This window comes from Panthera leo, chromosome B1, assembly GCF_018350215.1.
Source record: "Panthera leo isolate Ple1 chromosome B1, P.leo_Ple1_pat1.1, whole genome shotgun sequence".
NCBI classification, from domain to species: Eukaryota; Metazoa; Chordata; class Mammalia; order Carnivora; family Felidae; genus Panthera; species Panthera leo.
This window is the reverse complement of record NC_056682.1, coordinates 14283008-14307976: the sequence shown is the minus strand read 5'-3', so window position 1 is coordinate 14307976 and position 24969 is coordinate 14283008. Positions and strand designations below refer to the sequence as shown.

The following is a 24969-nucleotide window of genomic DNA, read 5'->3' as shown; positions in this document are numbered from 1 at the left end:
TTTAAAATATCAGCTGAATTTAAAGTTTTAGTTTGTACGAGATATTCCATTCTCTATCCCAAGAAGGCTATGGTCTAGGTATTTATTATGAATAAATTAAATAGTATTTTTTCCCAGTTTCCTGAGAAATAGCTGACTTCCCTGTAGAAATAATAAATTTTGCAGTAAAAAGTTTTTACGTTCCTCTTCCCAAGAAAGATTTTCTCATACGATTAAGTGACACGTCTAAAACTCATGAGTATATTAATAAAAAGCATGAACTTACTTATTTCACCATTTCAATAATGAGGAATAAGATGTCAAGAAGTACTATTATCCCTTGACCAAGGGGGAAAAGAAAGCCCAATCATCACCAATACCTATGACCTAAAACAGATGTTTTAGATAGATGTTCCTAAGCACCTAGCTCCCCAATACTTGACCAACTAGCTCTAATTCAGTAAAACAAGTGCACGACATCTACTTACACCATTACATCAAGATAATGAAGCATGAAGCCAGTGTTTGGCTATGCCTGAACACCTGCTGGTGACCAAAAATGCAGGCAGGTACTTGAGACCCCAAAGCAAGGACGAGTTAGTTCATTCATGAGTTATTATTTCTGTGGCATCAGCTTGTGACAGGGACTAACAGACACAGGGATTTCTAAAGGGGAGGCAAGCCAAGAAGGGCCAAGTCACCAAAATCTAGGAGACTCTGCCAAGTCACCCATCCACTTCCGGATGGCGGGGGCATTCCAAAAGGGCTACCTGGCCAAAATGCGCACAAACAGCAGAGCGAGGGCACCATCTGTTTCACAGTGTTCTGACCACGACAGTAGCAGCATAGACCACAAGGGCCAATTTCTGTGGGAGTGCTTATAAAAAGGCATTTACACTGACAGGAAGTGTTAAACTATTCACCAACGACAAAGACGAAGACAGTCATTTCTGATCTCCCACATTCCAGCTGGTTATTAATGTCTTACACCCTCTTCTGGAGGGAAGCGCTTTCTTGAGGCGGGCACTCCCTTAGAGCTCATTTTTGTGGCCTCACAGAGATGAAACGTATATATGAAATACAGACTGTTGATAGTAAGAGTATATCAAACCTGGGGCAAGATAAGCTTTTTTTTTTTTTTTTAATATATGAAATTTATTGTCAAATTGGTTTCCATACAACACCCAGTGCTCATCCCAAAAGGTGCCCTCCTCGATACCCATCACCCACCCTCCCCTCCCTCCCATCCCCCAAGATAAGCTTTATCTAAGAGGGCCAGCTGCGTTAGAAGACAGGTCTGGGGAATGTGACCACTTGGGGTCTCCCCCAATTCCAATGGGACTTCATTTCCTTCTAAATGCTTATGTGGATGAGATATCCTACATGCTTTTGCTTTTAAATCTTTTCTTTGGTTTACATCTTTCCTAAAAGGAAAAAATGGAACACTATTCCTCTTGCGTAATATTCCATTTACAACGTGTTTTACAAAGATAAGAACTGTGAAAAACTGTTAAAATTTCAAAGGGCAATCATAAGTGGTAATTTCCTGAGAAGTGCATAGCTCAAGTGAGTGCTGAGGTTTACGAAGAGTAAATTGGACAAAATATCCCCATTTCCATTTTTTAGGTAAGGTATCTAGCAAAGCGGATCACAGAAATGTGTAGACACAGGACTGAGGTACAACAACAAGGCATCTGACCAGCCATCGCATGATATTCTCAAGAAACGTACAGAGGAATATGGCGGGCTGACGGAGTAAAGGGTCAGTGATACGCTGGACGGATGTTTATGGCAGAACGACACAGAACACTTCTATTAATGATTTCATAAATTAAACCAAGAAATCCAAACTGAAGGGAGATACAGCTTCTAAGAATACAAAGTGTTTTCACACTCTTCCTCTGAGAACAAATAGAAAAGTTGTGAGAAAAAACAAAACAAAACAAAACATCTACATGAAGACATTGGAGAACTACCAAGGCAGCAGGAATTTGTGCTAAAGACTCAAAAGGTAGGGAAAGCTCATAGGCAGGATCCAGACTAGGCGATGTTTTTCCTTTTGAAGCATTTGTGTGTACAGCAGAGAGGCTGAAAAGGTGGGAGAAGACAGTGACTGAAGCCACAAGTACAGAGCTATTATTGGTCCCATAGAGGTGAGAGGTTCAGGGGAGAGATTTGGAGTTTGACCTCAGTCGAGCAGAAGGGGCCCTCATAAACGTTCTCAAATTTCAGTTGGGATTTTGAAGAGCTCTGCCCTAAGAGAAAGGGTAGACGGGAAATAGACCCGCTCTTAGAAGAAGAATGAAGCCCAGATTTCAGATAGCTTGACCCGAGACGATTTATAATTATTGGCCCCTGGCCTAACTGCCCATGAGAAGCAAAACTGAATCGTCATTGCAGGATGACAAGATCATCCCAAAGTTCAAATTATCCTTATACTTCTTCATTCATAATATATGGCTCTTAATAAAAAGTAAGCAGAGATACGAAGCTTGCCCAAATAGTGACCAAAAGTCATGAAAAACAGACCACATTGAAGAATCCAACATATAGGAAATCTAGACATTGTATTAATAAAGATGTGGAGCTTAAAAGCAACGGATTATTTTGTTCAAAAACCTACATATCAGTGTGCAGAATGTGGGCAAGTAACTAGAAATAAAAAATACTCCAATGGAAATTTTAGAACTGAAAAAGACACAGTGGAGAATTAAGCTGAAATCAGTAAAAAAAAAAAAAAAAAAAAAGGTAAGAAAATCCTCAACTGTTTAAAAATTAATACCCTTACATGAGAAATCATAAAGAGTTAGAAAATATTTTGAACTGATAATAAAAATACAAAGTTCAAAACCTGGGGGATGAATGCAAAAGCTATGTGTAAAAAGTAGTTTAAACCTTAAGGGCAGATATCAGGAAATTAGAAGGCCCGAAGCCCTTCGTCAGCAAGCGCTAACGTTGAAGCATGTGTGTTTTCCGACATGGCAAGTCCTCTCCGAGTTTCACAACAAATGAAAACGTGTACTTACGTGCACCAAAAGATATGCATCACAGAAAGGTATTTTTTTAATTACCGGAAATTGGAATAAACGCTAACATATACCGGTAGTCAGAAGAGATACAGAAATCAGGGTTTGCAGACAAAAGGGGATGCTTTAACGCAGTGAAGGCTAACGTGGATGAATCTCGAAATGTTCCTTCAAGGGAAGCCATTCATGATACGTACGGTAACATTCCCGTTTTACAAAATCCAAAGCGAGCGAGCAAAAAATTCCCCTACCATGCTGAGGCGGCCAGTGTGACCTTTCGGGAGAAGGACAGCGTCGATGCAGGGACGCAGTGGGGGCTTCTGGAGTCATGATAATAATCTACTTCGTGACCTACGTCCTGGTTGCATGAATGCAGTTACTCGACGAACGGTCTTTTAGACTCCAAACATCAAGGATACACAAGGTCTGGCCTTAGCAGCAGTTTGGTCAAAAAGATTTAAGGTAAAAGATCAGGAAACAAAGCATGAGGCAGTGTGAGGAACGAGTGAAGTGTGACCGAGAGAAGGGATGATGTGGGAACACGATTTGTGGGCACCTGTAAGTACCAGCTCGTCCAACGGGAGGGCAGTTACCCTCAGCTCTGGAAGACGCTTTCCAGCATGGTCAGGGAAGGTTACAGAGACTCAAATCTTGATTTAATACACTAAATATTCTAAGTCTATTGTAATGTCACATTAGTGTACATTAAATAAGTACATTTAACATACTGGGTGCGCATAATACACGTAACACGATGTAGGTAATAACAATCGCCGAGTAACGGAACACCCGGTCTCTCCAACAAGGACGGTCTCGGGCACTGAACGTGGTAACAAAGGCGGAATGGCTGGCTTCCAGGAAAAAGTGGAGGACGTTCCTGCCAGATCCCTAAAGCCCTCTCCGTCACCCTCAGATTCGATGCCTATGTTAAACATAGAACCATGATGAAGAAAAACCTTACCCTTAATCGCGTAGTGGAGATCTCCGCTTTTAAAATATCGGGATCGTACTTAGTGCTGGATGAAGATCCTGAGAATACTTTTCAAAGAGAAAAAAGAAAAAAAAAAGAACTTTTACCAGTTGTAGAACTAGTCCTCAGCTGGGAATTTACAAACTCTAAAAACAAGATTTACATGCTTTTGTGGATACTTACTTTATAACTCCTTTATTGTCATTCATCAGACACCTAAATATAAAAAGTAGTCTTCAAACCTTTATACTTTTTTTTTAAAAAAAACTCAAGAAAGAGGAATGCCTTAAAGACCATGGAGCCTACTGGTTTCTGGATTTCACACCTATGTGCGAACTCTCAGAGGACCTTCCTGTGCACACGATTTGTCAGAGCTGTGCGTTACCCAGAAACCGGTAATTTAAGCAGAACTTCTGAGCCGCTCACATCAAAACCGCTTCTTTAAACAAACCAGCTCCAGGCGATCCATTTCTGAGATGTAAGCGGGTGATCGACAGAAAACTTCATTCCAGCCAACAGTTCTAGCTCCTCCCGCTAAAATATTGTACAAGAGCAGCAAAGGGGGCCGAATGATTTGCCTTGACCCGCAGAGGTAAACATTAACTCGTAAATAAATAAAAGGCAATCAGGCAGAGGAGTGAAAACCACCAGGGATTGATGATCCACAAATGAGGGAGGGACTGCTGCCTGGACGGAGGGGAGGCGCCTTGCTGGGAAGTCTGCGGGGTACCCTCGCCCTCTCTCCTGGCTTCCGGGGACTTTTTCTGCCTAGGAAGGGACAGGCCTCAACAGGCAACTCCAGCAAAACGCAGGTGGCCTTCTCTTAGCTACACTTTGGTCCCCATTCTCACAGTCTGAACAGCCACACTGCACTTACAGCTTGTGTGAGAACTTGACTTCTCCTTATAGGCGTCGTTCAATCGTACATATTCATCGAGGGCCAGGGCCAGTCTTTGCTCCTTCACGTGGTACAGCTCCTTCTGTGTCCTGAGAGCATCCTGGGCCACCGAGAGATAGTCCTTGAGCATCTTCTCCTGTTCCCCCCTCCACTGTTTCCGTGGATCTTCAATCTGTGTGGTTTCTGAAAATACACCAGGTGGGTTATTATTTAGAATTTAATGATTTTTTTTTTTTTGGATTATTTAAGCTTTAAAAAAAAAAAAAAAAACTTACCAGCTTTAAGTCTTATATACTCTAGGCAGTTTGTTGGTTATTTGTGAAGTGACTTCTCCAGAAATCTGATACAAGTTTTATTTATCCCCAGGGCTCCCCACTGTCCACTCCCTTTCAGATCGTTAACAGTTTATCCTCACTGGGAAGCCATCCTACACCAAGTTGCCCAAGTCGGCTTCCTTAGCTGGGGTCCCGCCATTCCTCTCAAGAATTCTCTGGCTCCCCAACACCTACAGAATAAAAGCCAAGCTATTTATGCCAGCATTCAAGGCCCTGTGTGATCTGAACCCAATCTGCTTCCCACGGTGCATGTTTCCATTTACTTAATCCGGGACGCCATGTTGCCCCCTACCTCAGCGCTACTCAGAGTCTCTGCGGGCAGACTACGCGGGTCCACGAACTCTCTTACGCGTCCACTGCAAAAAGTGGAGAGGTCACGAGGAAACATTTTGAAATCTTCATAGCAATTTTATACAGTTATTGTATAGTGATGACTCTAATAATATTGGGGCTTGCATTTTCTACTTTTTTTTCCCTTTTTCAAGGAATTCATTTTTACTGTACTTTACAGAAATATCTGTCATTCCACAGTGGGTGTGACATTTAAAAACAAGCCCAACGCAGAAGCCAAAAAGCCAAACCAAAGCCTGGTCCTGGTTGAAGAACACTCTACGGCCCGGTTCTTGGTTCTGCAGTTTTGGATACTAGAATCGCCCAGAGAGCTCTTACAAAAAGAAAATCTCAGCCCATTAGAGTTTCTGTGGGTAGAACCCAAGCAATGGCGGGTTTCAAAGTTCCACAAGAGATTCCAACGAACCCCTCTGCAATGGCCCACACACTGCCTTCTCCATGAAATTATCCAAACGATCCAATCTCGAGCTTGCCCAAACTTGCCCGCCCTGCCTCGCCCATTCCTCCCCACGGAAACTGCCAAGAAGGCTCTGGCCAGCGCTCGCTCCTCCTGCCTCCTGACCGAACCAGGGGCTTCCCCCTGTGGCCCTGCAAGCATGGACAGGGGGACTGTGGTACAACTTCCTTCCATGGCACCGACCTCCCTGGGCTGACAGGCAGTCACCTCTATGAATTAAATCAGTTACCGCCAGAACAGGTGTGTCAAGACGGGTCTGCCGCTGTATGAATACGAGAACCTGTTCCTGACCAACTAGGATGGGAAAATTTAATTTGTTAATTTGCTGGAATGTTCCATGGCACGTGCTGTTTAAGATGTTTTGCGTGTGAAGCCCAATCTTCCGGTACCCCAACTCAGTATTACCGGTTGGCCCCGGAGGCTGCAGTAAGTCAAAACCCAGATGGTGATATGAGGGGATCTGACGTGGACCACGAGAACCTCTAGGGGCCAGGCTGGTTCTGGAAACGTCTAACTAATGTGGTGTCTGGGGATAAGGGATAAGGGATAGCACTAAACTGGAGTGGTTCAGCTATGACCCCTGGGTCCCCTAGGGCTTAGAGAGGCTTTGGATGATTTACAAAATGGCCTGAGTTAGCCAGACACATTGCAGCCACTGACTCGGGCCTAGAATCTTTGCTTCACAATCACTGGTACAAAAAGTTGAGCGTCCTCTAAAGTAGTATTTTGAACGCTCATTTTGCTTTAAAGTTTTGTTTGGTTTATTTATTTATTTTTTAACATTTTCTTAATTTATTTTTGAGACAGAGAGAGACACAGCATGAACGGGGGAGGGGCAGAGAGAGAGGGAGACACAGAATCGGAAGCAGGCTCCAGGCTCCGAGCCATCAGCCCAGAGCCCGGCTCGGGGCTCGAACTTGCGGACCGCGAGATCGTGACCTGAGCCGAATCCGAGAGTTGGATGCTTAACTGATTGAGCCACCCAGGTGTCCCCTGAGCTCTAATTTTTAAAGACGTAAATATCCCAACATGCAAAAGAGGCATATTTCATGTAATTATGAGAAAAAAACCATGCTGGAGTCAATGTCTAAAGAGATGTAGGAGGGGACAGTCCCGGTTGGACAGCCCCTCCAGCCCAGAATCCTCAAGGACATCATCACGGTGGGGCAGCCCAGCCACCTTGGAGAATAAGGAGAACGGGCAGCTGTCAGCTAATTAAGAGCCTAAACTTCTCTTTTTTCTTTTTTCTTTCTTTTTTTTTTACATTTATTTATTTTTGAGGGACAGAGAGAGACAGAGCCCAAGTGGGGGAAGGGCAGAGACAGAAGGAGGTACAGAATCCGAAGCAAGCTCCAGGCTCTGAGCTGTCAGCACAGAGCCCGACGCGAGGCTCGAACTCACAAACCGTGAGATCATGACCTGAGCTGAAGTCAGAGGCTTAACTGACTGAGCCACCCAGGCGCCCCAAGAGCCTAAACTTCTCAATTGACGATATTCATTACAACTCAGGTCTCCGGCTATCCAAGCATTTCCAACATGTAAATGCCATCTGACTCAAAGTCCAGAACTCATCCTCTAACGAATGGGAATTTATGGTCTTAGAAAAGTTTTCCCCTTTGTGGATGACCTGTAATAATCCTCACCTCCTGCCCCTTGAATATGGGCTAGACCTAGTAATCTGCTTCTAATGAGTACGACAGGGATGTCACTTGGGACTAGATTACAAAAGGCCGTGCGGGCCACCTTGTGCATGCCCTCCCTCCCTGGCTCTTGGCTTTCCTTCCGTGCTGAAGCAAACCGCCATGTTGTAAGCTGTGCTATGGAGAGACCCACGTGACAAGAAATGAGGGGGGCCGCTGGCCCACAGCCATCAAGGACCTGAATCCCGACAACCACCACGTGAGTGAGCGTGGAGGCGGATCCTCCCCCAGCAAACCTGGCTGACACCCTGAGGACAGACAGCCTGTGACGCGGCGAGCCAGAGGATCCCGCGAAGCCTTGCCTGGACTCATCACCCACAGGAACCATGAGGTAATAAATGTATTGTGAGCCACTGGGTTTGGGGGTGATGTGTCCCGGTGAGATATATAACTAATAAACTACACAACTAAAGGGCTGATACAAAAACAAAGTGCAGGTGAACAACTTGAGATATTCGTAAGTTGCAATAGTTACAGGAAGGTATGTACCCCGAGTTCTCCCTCAGTATCTTCAGAGGTTTCGTCTACTCGTATTTTCTCTACATATTGGGGAACTGGTGTAGTTTCAATAAAATACCTGTCAATGGCTAAATTGCCACAAAACACTGAAAGTAACGTTGACATTTAAATGAATAAAGTGCAATAATAACAATAACAATAATAATAATAATAACAGTAATAATAAACGATGAGCATTTATTTGGATAGATCAGCAGAAACACTCCAGTAGGCTGGTTTAAATACTATATGCTACAAGGGCTGCAGCGGGAACATTTACATTTCTGAAATGCCATCCAAATCAAATATGAGCTACAAAGAGGGTTCCCGAAGGCACCTCCGAAGGCTTCATAAAGCAGGATCGTGCTTCATCTCCATTGGCTGTATTTGCTGAACGGACTGTGAAGAATTTTTATTAAATGTAAATACTAAAAAAGTGCATTATAAAAATGTGGTATGTTAGCGTTAAGACCTGGTGACCCTGGGAAGTCACTGTGTCAGAATGCTGTATAATTTGCATGATGTCTGCGAAAACGTCACGTACCTCGAGGGAACGGACATGGCGTCAGTTTTAGATGTGGGACTTTACAGACAGAGAACACGGTTGTGAGTTCTAAGAGCTTTACCATGGAAGATCACATCAGATTCTTGAAAGGAACGTGATTTCTGTCTATCACGCCTATTTCTGTCCTTTCTGTCGTGCTCGGGAAGAATGGATGAAACAAACATGAGTAGCTTTCCTTGTCTTCCTTTCTAGAAAATATCCGCTATGCTTATTATCTGTTGTTACTTCTGCAGACAAGTGCCGACCATCTGCTACACACAACAGGGAAACAAGATGCTCAGGCATGAGTCCCTCCTTCCAAGAACTTACAAAATACAGAAAAACTTCTGACACATGAATTAAACACACACACACACACACACACACACACACACACACACACAACTAGTCTGTGCAGTAAAAAGTGATAAAAGCCTTGAGAGGTGAATGCGGTGCCACGGCCGTTTAGAGACACAGGGTTTTCTCTGGTTGAAAAGGAACGTTCCATGCAACAGGCAGTGACGGAACCGGGTTTTGGAAGGTTCCAGACAATGGCCCCTCAGGACTTGGCCCCTGTTGACTTTTCCAGTCACCTCCCTAGACCCCCACAAAGACACACACCAGCCTTCAGCTGCTCTGAATTTCTTTCTTTCATCAAGCCCTGCTTTCTGTGGCCTCTCTAGACTTCGGCTTTAACTTGTGGTCTCTCTTCTTCCGGGAAGGTATCCTTCTCCCAACCCCCAAACCCTTCCCCAGCCCCTCTTCCCCCAGGCCCGGTTAACTCAGTCATTCTTTGGGTATCAGCTCAAAGCACTGTCTCTAGCAGCCACAGCGACACCCTTCAGGACATCCGAAACAGGGCATTTTTACGTGTTCTCCTTTGTTCTGCTGGCCCGATGGGTGGTTCTTTCCACATGCTAGTGTATTTTCTCATTTCTTCCCCCATACTCCAAGAGCCTGTGGTTTCTTGAATACCAGGGTAATAAACATGAAACTCCATCTGTAAGCGATGGCGTACCACAAAGGTTCTAGGCAAGGCCAGGAAAGGATCTCGGCTGCATTTGAGGAAGAACGTCTGACAGAAATGTGAGGTCCTATCATCTCTGCGCAACTCAGCACTAACTCTACAGAAGAGTCTGTATAATTGTGCAGCAAGTTTTTTTGATAAAAGATTATATGGTAAGTGAAAAGAGCTTATAAAACCGTATGCATACTACTCCCACTTGTGATATAAAATTATATTTAAAATTCTGTGTGTCTGTTTGTAGTAATATGAAGTCTGGAAGGATACACACGAAGAGACTTAGAATACTTAGTTCTCTTTGGGTGGTGTGAATACGGACAATACTTTTCTTCCTTTGATTTACCTGTATTTTCTATTTTTCTCCTATGCACGTGCATTACTTTCACGCAATTTGTTTTTTTTAAAAAAAGAGACAGAAAGCAAAGGCAAAGGCAACGAGGGTCTGAATTAGGAAAATGACAGTGGAAAAGAGGTTAGAGGAGCAAATGTGATATTACATTACAGATAAAAGTTCTATAAGAACTGACAAAACGATTCTACATTTTTCAAGTTAATAATCATGAAGACTGTAATGTATCAAAAAATAATAATGTCAAAGGGAAAACAGAAGAATCCCATTTTGTACTTGTTTGTTTGCAAGTTTTGATGACAACAGATGCAGCAGTGTCCTATAAATGAAATGTCTGACAAAATATTAGGACCCTCAAAGCCACAAATAAAGGCAGAAGAGTCGTTCACACGGGAAGGGCAAAGAACAATAGTCCGGCAGATAAATGACAGCACGCTGGGGAATGAGGGTGAGGTCACATCTTCGGGGAGTGACAAGATACAGGGACTCTCAATACGTGGCAAATGAGGGGAGAGGGGGAACAGTCTGCAGGAAGGAAGGCTACAGGTTCAGGAGGAAAGGCACGGTCACCTACGCCAACCCTACATCTGGGTGGAAGGAAAGGACCGCTGCGACTGAGAATAGATCCCGGAAGTGAAATATGTGGATTATTACAGATCAGTGATACTGACAACTGTTAGTTACTCTCACTAAAAACGAGTATCATTACCACTGAAATCTGTTTTACTCGCATGTCTTAAGTACCTAGAACGCTTCTTTATAAAATATCCTGACGGTTTCCCCTCCTAGGGAAACATAAAGGATAAAATAAGACACAGATGAAACAGGAGGGTCCCAAATTTATTTCCCTTCTCCTAAAGGAAACAGCTCCACATAAAATATCGCCAACACTTGAGGAATTTTCATCAAATTTCAACACAACAGGTGTGGCTTCGCAACTAATCCAGAGCAGTTTGGCTCAGCTAACACGGAGTAAGCGCACGCTGTCCGGTCTCTCCTACTGGCCACAACTAAAAACCGACGACAGCAGAACAAAACAACAAGAACAACAGCGACAATGTCCGGAAAGCAATCAAAGCAAGACTCGGCACAGTAAGTAAGAGCAAGGAGGATCGTGGAAGGAAACTGGAACTCGCAGAAGCATCACATGGCAGTGAGTCCTATCTTGTTGTTTTACACATCCCTCACCTCTGGTGCTTCCCATACCCCCAGGTACTGCAAATGGGTGCAGCCCGACCCCGCTCTGTCTTGTCGGAGGACCGGCAGGGAGAGGGGGCGCCGAAGGGCGCGTCTCCCACGACCATCCGGAGAAGCCCGGGAAAACGGGCCGAACCCCGTGGCGGCCAACGGTGGTGGCGTGGTCCCCCCTGCGCCAGCTCGTCTCCTGTCCGCTCTGTCCTGAGGAGCGGCCGGCAGCGTGTGGCGAGGCTAAGGCCACAGAGTACCTGCTAGAATGCCCAGACGAGAGGCTCCACAGAGCCAGAGGGCATGGGGCAAGATGGCAGAGAGGAGAGTTGGGAGAGTGTCTAGGTCGGCCCTTTTTAAATTCGGTTATTTGCTTCTTAGTGTGGATGTCCAGGAGTTCTGTGTCTGGCCTGGATATGGCTTCTCTGTCAGATGAAGGCACGAATATTCATCCACGATACCGTGTGCCATCAGTATCCTATTCCTTAAAAATATGCTGAGTGAAAGATCCCATTCACGGAATCAAATGTACTCAGTGTACGTGAGGTTCTGGAACACGCAAAACTAACCCATCCTGATAGAAGTCAGGACGATCCGTAGCAGTGGGGAGGGGGGTGATTGGAAGGGACAGGAAAGAACTTAGGGGGGTGATCCGCATCTTGACCGGAGCGGCCGTGACAAAAGATTTATACATTTGCCACAATTCACCCAGGTGCACTTAAGAGCTGTATATTTTCTTTTATATCAATGAGACCTCCATTATCAAAAGAAAGACAAAAACATTAAGGCACAACTCTAAAGCTACTAAACAGTGATCTATTTCTGCTTCTAGTGATAATATCAAAACCTTATAAACAGTATTTCATAATTACCTTTCCGTTAGTTACCAATGTCCCCCACCAATATCCATAACCCCCACTCCACACAAACCCACGAAAAGGTGGATTCTATCATAAAACACTTAAGGCCTAAAATACTTTTATTGTCAAGGTCAAATCTTTTCCTTCTAGATACTTAACAGTGTTACACAGAAATGGTATTAAACAGCCAAACAGTCTTCATTTCATTTTTTTTTTTTTTGTAAATAAAGAGAAAATAATGCTGAAACTATACAATGTCAAGACACAACATATGTGCGGACCAGCTGTTATGAGAAGATAATACCATTTGTTCCCTAAACTACTTCACGGGACTGTCTTTAAGATTAATGAGATAATGGACCAGATCCTTTTTAGTGGGAAAACTACTTGCTGTGGGTAATTTGGGCACTTTAGGGCACAGTGAGTCCATCAGGCCACTGGGATACGATTATCGCACTAAAGCAGAATGGTAAATTTAAAAACCTACATTGTAATAATTGAGTTTTTAAATATCCACGGTGGTGCTTTCTGAAGCACAGCATACACTTGAAATGAACTTGAGTTTCTTCAAAAACAAACAGAAAACTTTTAGCGTGTGAGTTAAACAACGAGCTCTTCCGTCCTTCTAACATTTAAGAGTTTATCCTTCTACTAGGCACCCAAGGTTAAAGAAATAAAGATACAGGCACTGTCCACAAGAAGCTCACAACTTGGTGAGGAGAACACACAAATCAATAAGTTAAAGGCCGTTTGCCACGTGCTTTCCAAAAATCCCTAGGTACCTGGCACTGTAGAAATACCCGGACCGGGCGCCCCATCAGAGGGGGGGGCGGCGGGCACCTGCAAGGAGGGCTGGTGCCGGAGAAGGTCTGTGGGAAGCAGGGAGGTCTGGGCAGAGGGGTCGAGAAGGATGTGGCCGAAAGGGAGAGCCGAGGGGCTGGGCCGAGAGCGCTCCGGGCTCGAGCCAATAGTTGCAAGGAAGCTCCCAGCACAGATGCTATGTCTCCGGTGTGGGGGCGGGGCAGAGGCAAGGAGGCAAGTGGAGGCCTGTGGGGGCAGACAGGAAAGGGCCCCGTAGCAAGGAATCAAGTAGGTGCATCTGGAACTCTGGACAAGGCTGAAGGGACAAACCTGGCAGCCGTCAGTCTCAGGAAGTAACTGAGGTCCTCACCCCAGGGGACCCGCAGGCTGCACACAGAAGCCCAGGGGCAGGTGACGAGGGACAGGCAAAGGAAACCGGGCAAGAGCAGCCAGGTATGTTAAAATAAATAAATAAGTAAATCCCAGCAGAAGGTACTGTGAAATCCAAAGGAGTAAAGAGCAAGAGGAAATAACCCACAGTGACTCTGTCGGATGAAGAAAGACGAGACCCCGGTGTGGCCTGGATCGGGCCATTTGTGGGGTCTCAGGCGAGCTCAGCAAGGGCAGTTTCTGTGACACGACGGAGAACGAAGGCCTCACGCAGGCCGTGGCCTTCGGGAAGCTTCGCCGAGATGGGGGAGAAAGAGTGGGCCACGGCCGGCGAGGGACTTGGGCTGAAAGACGGTTTGGGGTATGAATGAGTGGGGTCGGGGGAAGCCGGCTATTATTGGTTTCTTCTGGTAGTTTTGGTTTGATTTCATTTTGAGAGTTTCCAGAGTTTAAATACGAAGACAACAGAACCACTAGGTAAAGAAGTGGAGGGAGGAATTTTTAAAACCAGAAAATGACGGGTAAAGAAACGAAAGAGGGGAGGAAGATGGGACATAAAAGTTATTAAGAGGGCTCCTGGGGATGGGGGTGCAGGAGAACCTACCGAGACGGGGAGGAAGCCCCACTGGTGGCCCGTGGGTAGCGAGAGGGAAGCCGAGGGCGTTCATCTCCTCGTTTGGTACCACGAGAGTTTAGTTTTGGCGAGTCAGGGCAGGTAGGCTTGTTTCTGCTTCCGCAAATGTTCTTTAAAGAAGACAAGCTGAACTCGTGTCCGTATAAAGTAAGGATGCGAGTGTGATTTAAATAGTTACGCATTCCAGGTATTCCACTGACCGTTTATTTGTCAGAATTTTACCAAAAGTAGTCCCTTCCATCGTAACATTAAAACATTTGGGGGTGACTGGCTGGCTCCTTTGCTGGAGCACGTGACTCTTGATCTCGCGGTTGTGAGTTTGAGCCCCACGTTGGGTGTGGAGATGACTTAAAAAAATAAAATCTTTTAAAAAAAAATAACATTCAAATAGTTAGATGTCAGTCACTGATAAGCAATAGAACCGACTTACAATAATACAATCAAGGAAGGTTTGGGGCGCCTGGGTGGCTCAGTCAGTTAAGCGTCTGACTCTCAATTTCAGCTCAGGTCATGATCTCACAGTTCATGAGTTTGAGCCCCACATTGGGCACGATAACAGCGCGGAGCCTGCCTGGGATTCCTTCTCTCTCCCTCTCTCTCTGCCCCTTCCCCACTCGCTCTCTCTCAAAATAAACGAACATTTTTAAAGAAGAGAGAAACGTTTACTGAAAGATACAAAAATGAAAGCTAACCTTAAAACCCACAATTATGAATTCTTCACGGACTCCGGGGCAACTTTCAGGGAAACACCTCTCTACCCAAAAGTCGCACTTCTTCTAATGACACAGAAAAGAGCGGCAAAACCTGCAGAAACTGTCACCTGCACTTACACTGAACTAACGTGTGCATGAAAGCTGGTTCCCAAACTATACGCCCCAGATCACCGGCTGTCGGTGTTCACTGGAAAACTGGCTTCACTCTCCCGTGTCCTCGCTCCTTTCAACCCCTCCATCCCATCGACCTGTGTGAGGCTCAGACAAGTTTCCAGCCCTCAGGCCTATCCCGCGACAGGACTCCCTATGCCGCCTGCGGGCCCGACACGGTGGAACCCACGCTCGCCTCGCCATACTTCCTAACTGCCCTCTCCTCTGGCTGCTTGGCGGCCACTGGGTTGTGGGGGCGCCTTCTCCCCGCCGCTCTCGGTGGTCTCCGGGCAGAGCCCCTCCCCGTGGTGTGGACTGCTGGAATGGGGACCTGCATCCCGACCGCCCTGCAATGGAGCCTCCCACCAGATCTCCTGGGGGCACCAGGCCTTCTCCCCCAGCTCGGCACACGCCCCCACCTTCAGCCTCTGCAGGCGCCGGGCAGGAGTGGAGCAGTTCTATTAGTTCTGGAACCCTTCCCCGTTGTCCTGAGAAGTATTTGCACAGGTAAAGAAAGATCCTGACAGGAAACGAGTGCCGATCCGACAGAAGTGCTGTAAGCCTATTCTGTATGTTTAACATACGGAGGTTTCTAAGAGAGAACTGTTATTAATACGGGCGTTTTGTGTCTCTTCAAGACTTCATCGTACACCGACACAAGGGAGGCTGCAAGCCACCACTAACAACCGGGCATCAAATAAGATACTGCTGTTCTTTCAACTTTTTATTTATATGTTTGAGAGGGAGCGGGGGAGGGGCACAGAGACGGGGAGAGAATCCCAAGCAGGCTCCGCACTGCCAGCGAGGAGCCCGATGTGGGGCTCGAACTCACGAACCGCGAGATCGTGACCTGAGCCAAAATCTAGCATCAGACGCTTAACTGACTGAGCCACCCAGGCGCCCCAGATACTCTTCTATAATATTATTCCTAAAGATATTAAAAAAGAGTACTACATTATATAAATCTTTAGCGCAACAGACCTATGAGAAATAAGTTAACAGAGTATAAACTATGAGGTATTACTCAAAACCCAGAAAAATAAAAGGGTTAGTTTTTAAGTGAAATAAGCAAAGCGAGTATCAGTATTACACGTGTCCACCTGAAAAAATTTTTAAAGGGGTGGATAGAGAGCCAAACATAAACACACACACAGACATATAAAAAATACCCCGAGTATGTGTTTCAAAAAGTTGTTCATGTTGGGCCGTACGCACGCCCAACTCTGTCCGTGGCAAGGACGAGAAATAGAGGAAACCCAGTCGGAGGGGCGGTGGTGACGGGACGAGGCAAATGGCTCATGGTCTCCACAGGCCTCTAGACCTGTGCTCGAGAAACTCCCCTCCTACCAGGTAGACACGTACACGGACAGACAGATTCGTTTCTCTGTCTCTGCCCCCATAAGCCCAATTCTATACGTGCCCCAGCTTGCAAAACAGGCACACGTGTTAATGTTAGTCACTGACAAAGTGGGGTTTACAATAAAGAAGTTCACTTTGTAGAGGGTTGATGCTTTTGCATGATTCTAGATGGGGGGGGGGGGCGGGGGGGATCACTGTTCTGCTATGTTTACTTTTACCAAAATGGAAAACTTACTGTTGACGTGATCGATGTAGTAGACACCAATCTGTGGGTCAAACCCTGCTTCCCATCCCCACGGAAGTTCATCCCCAACACAATCGGCAAACGACAAGGGCTTCGTTAACCTACAACAAACCAGAATACACGTACAGGTGATTCTTTCCGTCAAACCACGTGTGTCAACATTTAGTTACCCTCCCCACAAGGGAAGACATGTCTAGGCCGCATTTCCCTGCTGTTCTTGATTGTATCTAGAGTGGGCACCGCTGTGTCTGGAATCTCAAAGGGGAAAAACAAGGATAAAATACAGAGACGGACATCCAGAAAAGGAGCAGTAAGTCATAACATCCTTTTCAAAGTTCACAGCTTCAGACTGGGCGGTAAATCCATACAAAAAATAAATACGGACTATTTTATTTTATTTTATTTTATTTTATTTTATTTTATTTTATTTTGAGGAAAAGAGAGCGAGTGCACACACACACCTGCAAGCGAGCAGGGGAGGACAGAGGGAGAAGGAGAGAGAGAATCCGAAGCAGGCTCCAGGCCCAGGGCGACCGTGAGATCATGACCTGGGCCGCTTAATTGACGGAGCCACCCAAGTGCCCTGAATAAGACCATTCCAAGCTGACAGTAAGGACGCCTGGGCCCTAGGCTCTAGCTCTAGGGCTAAATGGCTATCTCAGTACGAAGACGATTTTGTCTCAGGATTCAAACGCTGGCATCGTGGAAATCACCATACCAGCAACCCCAAGACAAAGTATGCATCAGCCCACGCTAACTTCAGATTTAGAGGCTCCTACATAAATTAACGGAACACTTCCTTGGTTGTGAGGTCCGCTATGAGTTCTCCTTGATGGGAGGGACAAGTTTATTTCCTTTTTGTAAGTATCTTCTACATAACAGTCACTCAACACGAATTTTAATGCAAACGCACAAGGTATTTACGTATCGATGTGATGTCACCTTTTGAAACTGCCTTACACTTTCTCTTTAAGCTTCAAAATGAATGGGGAAACTTACAATTTCTTAAGCAGGTTTCAAACCTGATCGCGGGTTGATCTTTCTCTCTCACTTCCTTCCTTTTTGATTCTGAGATTCTCCTTGGCTGTCGGTGCACCCATGGGCAGGCTAACCCTACAGACTAGTGAATGCCCCGTTCCTGGGTGGCCAACATGAGTTGGCACACCTTCTGATTTAATGTATTAGCAACACCAGCACAAGGCCTACACACAAAATCACCCGGAGTCCCTTTTATCCGCGCTCGCGAATATCAACCATGTCAGAGCTCAACTGAAACGGAGCTCGTTTCCAGAACTTCATCGGTCATCAGAGTAACAAACTGTGTCGTCTGCACCCTTCAGAACGCCCTTCAGGAACAATATGAGAAGGAGGGAGACCCTTTCTTCCCAGGCCTGGCCTACAGGAGCCTCCTCCAAGGACATAAAATACCAACGGATGAAACGGAGGGAGTGCCTCCTTTCCTCTCAATGCTCCTATAGCATGAAATCTGCATCCGGACAGAGCTCCAGGGACACAGTTCTTTGAAACCAGGTCAGCTGGCCGAAGTCATAATGAGAACAACCAGCTGTGTCACTGATTCACTACGAGGCCACCTTACTGGGAGCCTCTATCTACCTCAGTTTCCTTCTCTTCCAAGCGGTGATCACACTCCCTTATCCTCTCCCTGCAATTTAACCGCCTCCTAAGATTGAGGTGAGATAAAAAAAGGAATGAAATTAGGACACTGTTGAGGACATGGTAAACGGTCAACAAAGGTTAGAGATTATCAATACCAGCACAACACGTGAGTTCTCTCATTCGTTCTTCAGAGGGACGGAGTCAGACTCTGGTTCTCAAAGTATAGCCCTCACGACTAGCAGCATCAACGTGCAGGCACCGGTCAGAAAGGACAAATTCCTGGGCCCTAGCAGAGGCCTAGAGAATCAGAAACTCTAGGGCCCAGCAATGCATGTTTCATCGAACTCTCCAGGCAGTTATGGAAAATCTGGGAACCGCTAGCTCAGGAGGTAAGAGCTTGAAATCTGGCACCAGAGACATGGGTCAAATTCCTTGTCTGCCACCTACTTGCTATACAACCTAGGGCAGGTTGTTAACCTTAAAAAACCCGTTTCTCAATCTTCCTTTCAAGGTGGGTGGATTACGAGGTTTAAATGAGACCTGACTAGCATAATGCTTGACAAACGGTGAGCTTCAATATACATTAGACATTATACGTTAGTGAAGTGAGCCTCGGGCAACGTGCCCGAATATGGCAACTCGCCATATTTCCTCTGCAAACCTGGAGTCAATCTGAACCCCATCTGAGTCAAAAAAACTGTGCTCTTGGAGCTGTGCTTAAATTCCATCTCAGATCATAAACCGCCCAGGAAAAGTGACCAAGGAATTAGATACTGTATCAAAAAATCTCCATACCATAGGAAGTGGCCTTGTCTTCACCCATTGTAAGACTGATCTCTGTCTACCTTGATAAAGCGGATTATTAGATAAAGCCCCTTGGCCAAGTTACCTTGCATATTATTCTGTTCTCTTTCCCTAACCCCTTTTATCAATGCCGTCTAAAACGCACACACATCCTAAAGAAATGAATAAGACCCAGAAATGACAAAAGAGTGGTATTACACAAATTTTATCCTGGTACCAAATCAACATGTTTAAGCATGAGGGGGATAGGAATATATTTATCACTCGAAGAATGAAAAGTCACAAAAGCTTCAGAACATGGGTTATGATTACAAGTTATGGTAATTCGACTACACTTGGAAATAATCCAGTTTCTCCTATTAATTGTTCAGTAGATAATAAGCATTTTATTAACTGTCACTGTTCTAAGACTAGAATTACATCTATAGGTACACATGTAATTATGAGCTCAGTTAAAAATTCAGACGTTTCCATCCTCGGGAATTTTAACATAAAAGTTATTTGCAGTGTTACTTGAAAAATCAATCAGATGCTTTACATTCTGTACCTGGATAGATAGCTATCTTTTCTCCGCACTCTATCAGTAAGTAAAACCATTAAATACATATTGTAAATTTCAAAATTTTGGAATGTCATTCTTACCCGAATTACAAGATACAAATAGAATGACATTCTCAGATACCAAACAGAATTAAGCACTCAATTATGCTGTTATCCTGATAAAGGGAACATATTACTATGGCACAGTAAGAAGTTAACACAAAACAAAAAGAAGTCACAGGTGCATTCCAAAATCAGAAACAACATGACTTAGAACAAACACAGTAAAGCGGAAATGTTGATTAGTTTCCAAACTTCTTCGTCTTGTTTTGGACAAGGAATCTCTGAAACATTCAATCTTTCTCTGATGTTGAGGAAGTGAATATCGATGGAGTTTTGTTGTTGTTGTTGTTGTTGGTTCCTCACAAAGGAGCAACATCATGCAAAAAGCCTGAAACTAACAAGAGTCTTTATGCTAAATTCCAGAGACTACTCTTTGCTTGAAAAACAGCCTTCTTTTGCACCGTGACTAATGTGAAGAAAATGGCAATTTACCGCGGCACCGTGCCAACGTTGACATATGAAATTTGAACTTCGCGTGGTATTTCCCCTCTTTGCGGGCAGTATGTCTTCCCCGTACATGAGCCGTCGGTTAGTATTTACTGTCAATCGTGGATACCTGTCCTATGACATGAGACGCCACACAGACTAAATATTGACAATTATGTGACGCTGAACACTGCGTGTGAGCAAGCACAAAAGCAGAACGGAGTTTGTACTCACTGCACTAAAAGAAAAGGCACTGGACAGAGAAAACCATTCTCAGGTTAACAGAACTCTTGCCACAATTCAAGTCCCCCAAATGCATAGTTTGGCCTGAATGTTAATAAAGGTCTTAACAGTTATTTTTACTTCATAGCATCTGCTGTGGCCATTGCTGAGCTAACTCAAAGCAGAGTTCGTATTGTGAGCGGTCTATGATCACTGCAGAATCTGTCCACGCTAACACTGCTGAACTGCTCTGAAACAACAGGGAAGAAGTAAGGATGTGGTTCACGATTTGGATTTCGAAAGAAGGGCAACATTTTTTCTAATTTTAATTTATAATGATGTTGATTAGGCCCCTCTGCTTCTATCACCGTGCTAGTCCGGGGAAGCAGCAAAGGGACAGAAAGAGGGGAATGACAGGAAGGCGTGAAGAGGGGCAGCAAGAAGCAAACAACTTTTTTTTTTTTTTTAAATCTTTATTTACTTATTTTGAGAGAGAGAAGCAGGGGAGGGGCAGAGAGTGAGAGAGGGAGAGGGAGCATCCCAAGCAGGCTCCACGCTGCAGCACGGAGCCCAACACGGGGCTTGAATCCATGAACCGTTAAGATCATAACCTGAGCCACAGTCGAGAATCGGAGGCTTAACTGACTGAGCCACCCAGGCATCCCGAGCAAATGACTCTTAAGAGAAACTGGACAAACCAAGTCAGAAGAGGGTAAGAAGGTTAACTCTGTGTCTCTGTGGAAATTCACTAAGATTCTTCAAAAGGAGTCATATTAGATAGGAGAACCACAGACAGGGACAGTGCTGAGCCCGGTACGCCGGGTCAAGGAAGAGACCGGGGCTCCGTGATATCAATGGCTCGCCCAACGTCTCAAAGCTGGGAAGGCGTGTAACTGGGCAGCCCAACCAGCCCATTTCTTCAGACTGAGTTCAAGTACTCTTTGCACCTGCCCGGGCTCCCAGACATTCCTTCCCTGTGTCGGCCCAGGGTCTGGTCTTCCTGTAACTTTTACCCACTGGTGCACGCTTTATCCCTTTGGTATCCCTTTGATCCCTTTGGCATCCCTTGGTACCAAAGAGAAGTAGTGTAATCCCTCTTCCATGTGATGGGCTTTCAACTATTTGAACACAACAGTCTTGTTTCCCAGACCTGCTCTCCTAGAACCCAAATGCCTGGTTCCCTTCAGCGCGCTCATAATTCCTTCTCTTCTCAAAAGCCTGCCAATCGTCAGTCCGTAATCCACCCCATTCTCCCTGCTCTGCAATCACGTCCCATCAATGATTATCAAGTATGGATCTCCCCTCTTAGAGTTCATTTTTTCCTCCCGGCAGCCTACAAACATATCCAATCCCTCCACCCTAAAAAAGCCTTGCCTCAAATCTTCTGGCTCCTCTTTGACATTCACTTCCTAATCATTTATTCATTCCAACCTAGAGATCTGAAATCCGTGGAGGACTTTAGGAGGCCCTGTCACCTCCCTTAGACCTAACCCCTTCTATAGCTGCTTCATGAATATACTACCGAAAGGCAGCATTTGTGGGTAATTCACCTTGGAAAAAGCACACTGCTTATGCTGTTGGTTTGGGGACTCAGCTACATCATCTGCAAAAATGTCGAAGCTTAGAATATGCTATGTAAAAAGAAGCTGACTTTTACATACAGTAATTACACTAAAAATATAAAACACTCCCTGTTTACCACGTGCCACACACATGCGTCAATACACATGAATGTGCACGTTAAATCCTCATAAAACTCTGCAAAGTAGATACAAGTATTGTTGCATTTGAATAGCCTGTGTAGGGGGCACCTGGGTGGCTCAACTTGGTTAAGCGTCTGACTTCAGCTCAGGTCGTGATCTCGCAGTTCGTGAGTTCGAGCCCCGCGTCAATCAGGCTCTGAGCTGTCAGCCCAGGAGCCTGCTTCTGATTCTGTGTCTCCCTCTCTCTCTCTCTCTGGCCCTCCCCTGCTCATGCTCTCTCTCTCTCTCTCTCTCTCTCTCTCTCTCTCAAAAATAAACATTAAAAAAAAAAAAAACTAGAAAAAAAAATGAATAGCCTGTATAGGAAAAAATTTTACTTATGATCCAGTAAGCACACGACTGGGTAACATACACCTCTTCTGGTCAACATCTGCCGTTTCCAGCCATCTGCTGTGCCATGCAGTATGTGGCCGTAACTGTTGTTTTCTAAAGCATGCATTCCTCTGTTCATATGCTATCTGCACGTGACTCTCCTCCAGCTTCTGGAAGAAGTGGCAAGGGAGGGACCCCTTTAAAAAGCTCTGGAGGGAGAGGAGAAGGGCCTGGACGCTGAAGCAGCATCGAGGGGCACAGGAGCACCCTGCGGCCCTAGTCACCGCCCGAGTGGCTCCTGTAAGGAGGTAATGGTCGCGAGCTCCCCTACACGGGCCTTCACGCCAGCCACCTTCACCAGAGGCTCTGAAGGGAGTAGAAGGTAAAGTCCAATCACAGAGAGCAGGAAAGAGGCAGATCAAGGACACACAACTCTCACATTCTTTAAAGACTTGCCCAAAGATCAAAAGTAGCTTTTAAAAGATACTTATCTTTTTTACATGATGTGTAGACTCCATTGAAGTTTCCTTTTTTTTTTTTTCAGAGAGAGAGAGAGAGAAAGAGAGAGAGAGAGAGAGAGAGAGAGAGAGAATCCCAAGAAGGCTCTGTACTCTGCACTAAGCCGGATGTGGAGCCTCAGTCCCACAACCGTGAGAGATCATGACCTGAGCTGAAATCGAGAGTCGGACACTTAACCAACTGACCCACTCTGGCGCCCCTGAATTGCAATTTCTACATACAACTATATGGTTTATACACGCCATTCTGAAACAGGAAGTTATAAACTGGTTCACCTGAATTGATTATACTGTCTGCCTATTTTAACTGAAAAAAGTTGGTGCCTATAAGGTCAAAATCATGGATTACATTTCCAACAGGAGCTCTTTAATGTAAGCTCAGACTGAAAGTGTGGGTTTAGAGCAGTGACTCTCAAACCTACGTGTACATCCAACTCATCTGAAAGGCTTATTAAAACAGGTTGCTGGGCCCACCCTCAGAGTTTCTGCCTCAGTAGTTGGGGAGCTGGGGTCTGGAAATCTGCGATTCTTACAAGTCCCCATGTGATGTGACGCCGTGGTCCCTGGACCATACTTTGAGAACCACCAGTTAAGCCACAAAATCACACCCCTAATCCACCCAGGTGATGGAGAAATGAAGACAAACTCCATTTAAAAATGAAGCTGGAGGGGAGCCTGGGTGGCTCAGTTGGTTAAGCCTCTGACTCTTGGTCTCAGCTCAGGTCATGATCTTACGGCTTGTGAGTTCAAGCCCCACACCAGGCTGTGCGTTGACAGCGTGGAGCCTGCTTGAGATTTTCTCTTTCTCTCTCTCTCTCTCTCCCCTCCTCCTCCTCTCTGTCCCTCCCCCACTTGTTCTCTCTCTCTCTCTCTCTCAACATAAGTAAATAAAATTTTAAAAAATGTTTTATAAAGAAACTGAAACTGGAGGCAAAAGCCTGTGCTTCATAAATACCCGTATTACGAAAACTACGGAATTAATGGCTTAATAATTCTCAGATTAGGGCCACTTCATTTAATTTTAAGTAAGCATTTTTCCCCTCAAGGAACATTGAAACAATTTTAAAATAAGTTCTTTGAAAGCAGGCTTTCCTTTTTCTTTCATTTTCTCACCTGCATACAACAAAATAGTAACAAGTACCTAACATCGGTAGTCGTCAGGAAAATGAAAATAAATAACATGATGAGGTACCAGTTCATCCCACCAGGATGGCTATGAGTAAGACAACAGCAGCAACACCCCCAACATAGAAAGTGCTGGCACGGAGGTGGAGAAAGGGGAACCCCATACATCGTGGGCGGGCAGGTAAAATGGTGTAGCCTCTGTAGGAAAGTCTGGCACTTTCTCAAAGAGTTCAACACGGAATTACTCTATGACCCCGCATTTCTGCTCCTGAGTGCACGCCCAAAAGAACTTACAACAGGTACCCAAGCAATTACGTGTACATGCATGTTCACGGAAGCACTATTTACAGGAGCCAAGAAGTGGCCACACCTCAAACGTGCATCAGTGGATGAATGGATATACGACGTGCGGTCTGTACATGCAACACAGTGTTGTTATCCCGCCATAAAAAGGAAGGAAGTGCCTATGCACGCTACCGTGCGGATGGCCTCCAAAATACGATGCTAAGTAAGGCCAGACCCAAAAGGCCACATATGATATGATTCTAGGCATATGAAGTACCCAGCACAGACAAATCCACACGGATAGAAAGTACGGGAGGAGTTGTCGGGACCTAGGGGGAGGAGTGAGTGGACAGAGACTCTGGAAGGGTAGAAACGTTCTGGAATCAGACAGAGATAGCGCTTGCACAACCCTGGGAATTGTCGTCAATGCCACTGAACTGTTCGCTTTAAAGCGGTTAATTATGTGGTGTGTGAACCGAACCTCAATAAACTATTTTTTTGTAAATAGGAACGAGTCGTAACAATGCAAAGACTCCAAGTGAGTAAGGTATTTTCACAAGAGGAAGTTAAGTAATAAAAATGCGTGAAAATGCGTAACTTCACTAATAATAAAAAGAAGCGCCAAAGAAAACAACAACGAGGCTTGATTTAATTTGCAGCCTATGAGGGTATCAAGTTTATGTTTTTGTTTTGCTTTGTCTTAATGAAACGCAGTTCTGGCGAGGATGTGAGGAATCAGTTACTTTCATTTGTTGCTGGTAATTTCG

At 45.2% G+C, this 24969-nt stretch overlaps 1 protein-coding gene across 7 annotated transcripts in view; it reads right to left on the bottom strand.

The window, feature by feature from the left end:
* WWC2 (WW and C2 domain containing 2) overlaps positions 1-24969 on the bottom strand; it is a 208875-nt gene that overhangs the window by 91842 nt on the left and 92064 nt on the right. For 6 of the 7 annotated variants that reach the window (XM_042934236.1, XM_042934235.1, XM_042934230.1 and 3 more), the window contains 3 exons: positions 16459-16568; positions 4853-5056; positions 3967-4043 (listed from right to left, as the gene is read on the bottom strand). In XM_042934236.1, the coding sequence (XP_042790170.1) occupies positions 3967-4043; positions 4853-5056; positions 16459-16568 (391 nt within the window). Of the gene's footprint in view, positions 1-3966; positions 4044-4852; positions 5057-5148; positions 5171-16458; positions 16569-24969 lie in introns of those variants that run through there. The other variant, XM_042934237.1, reaches the window with a different exon arrangement.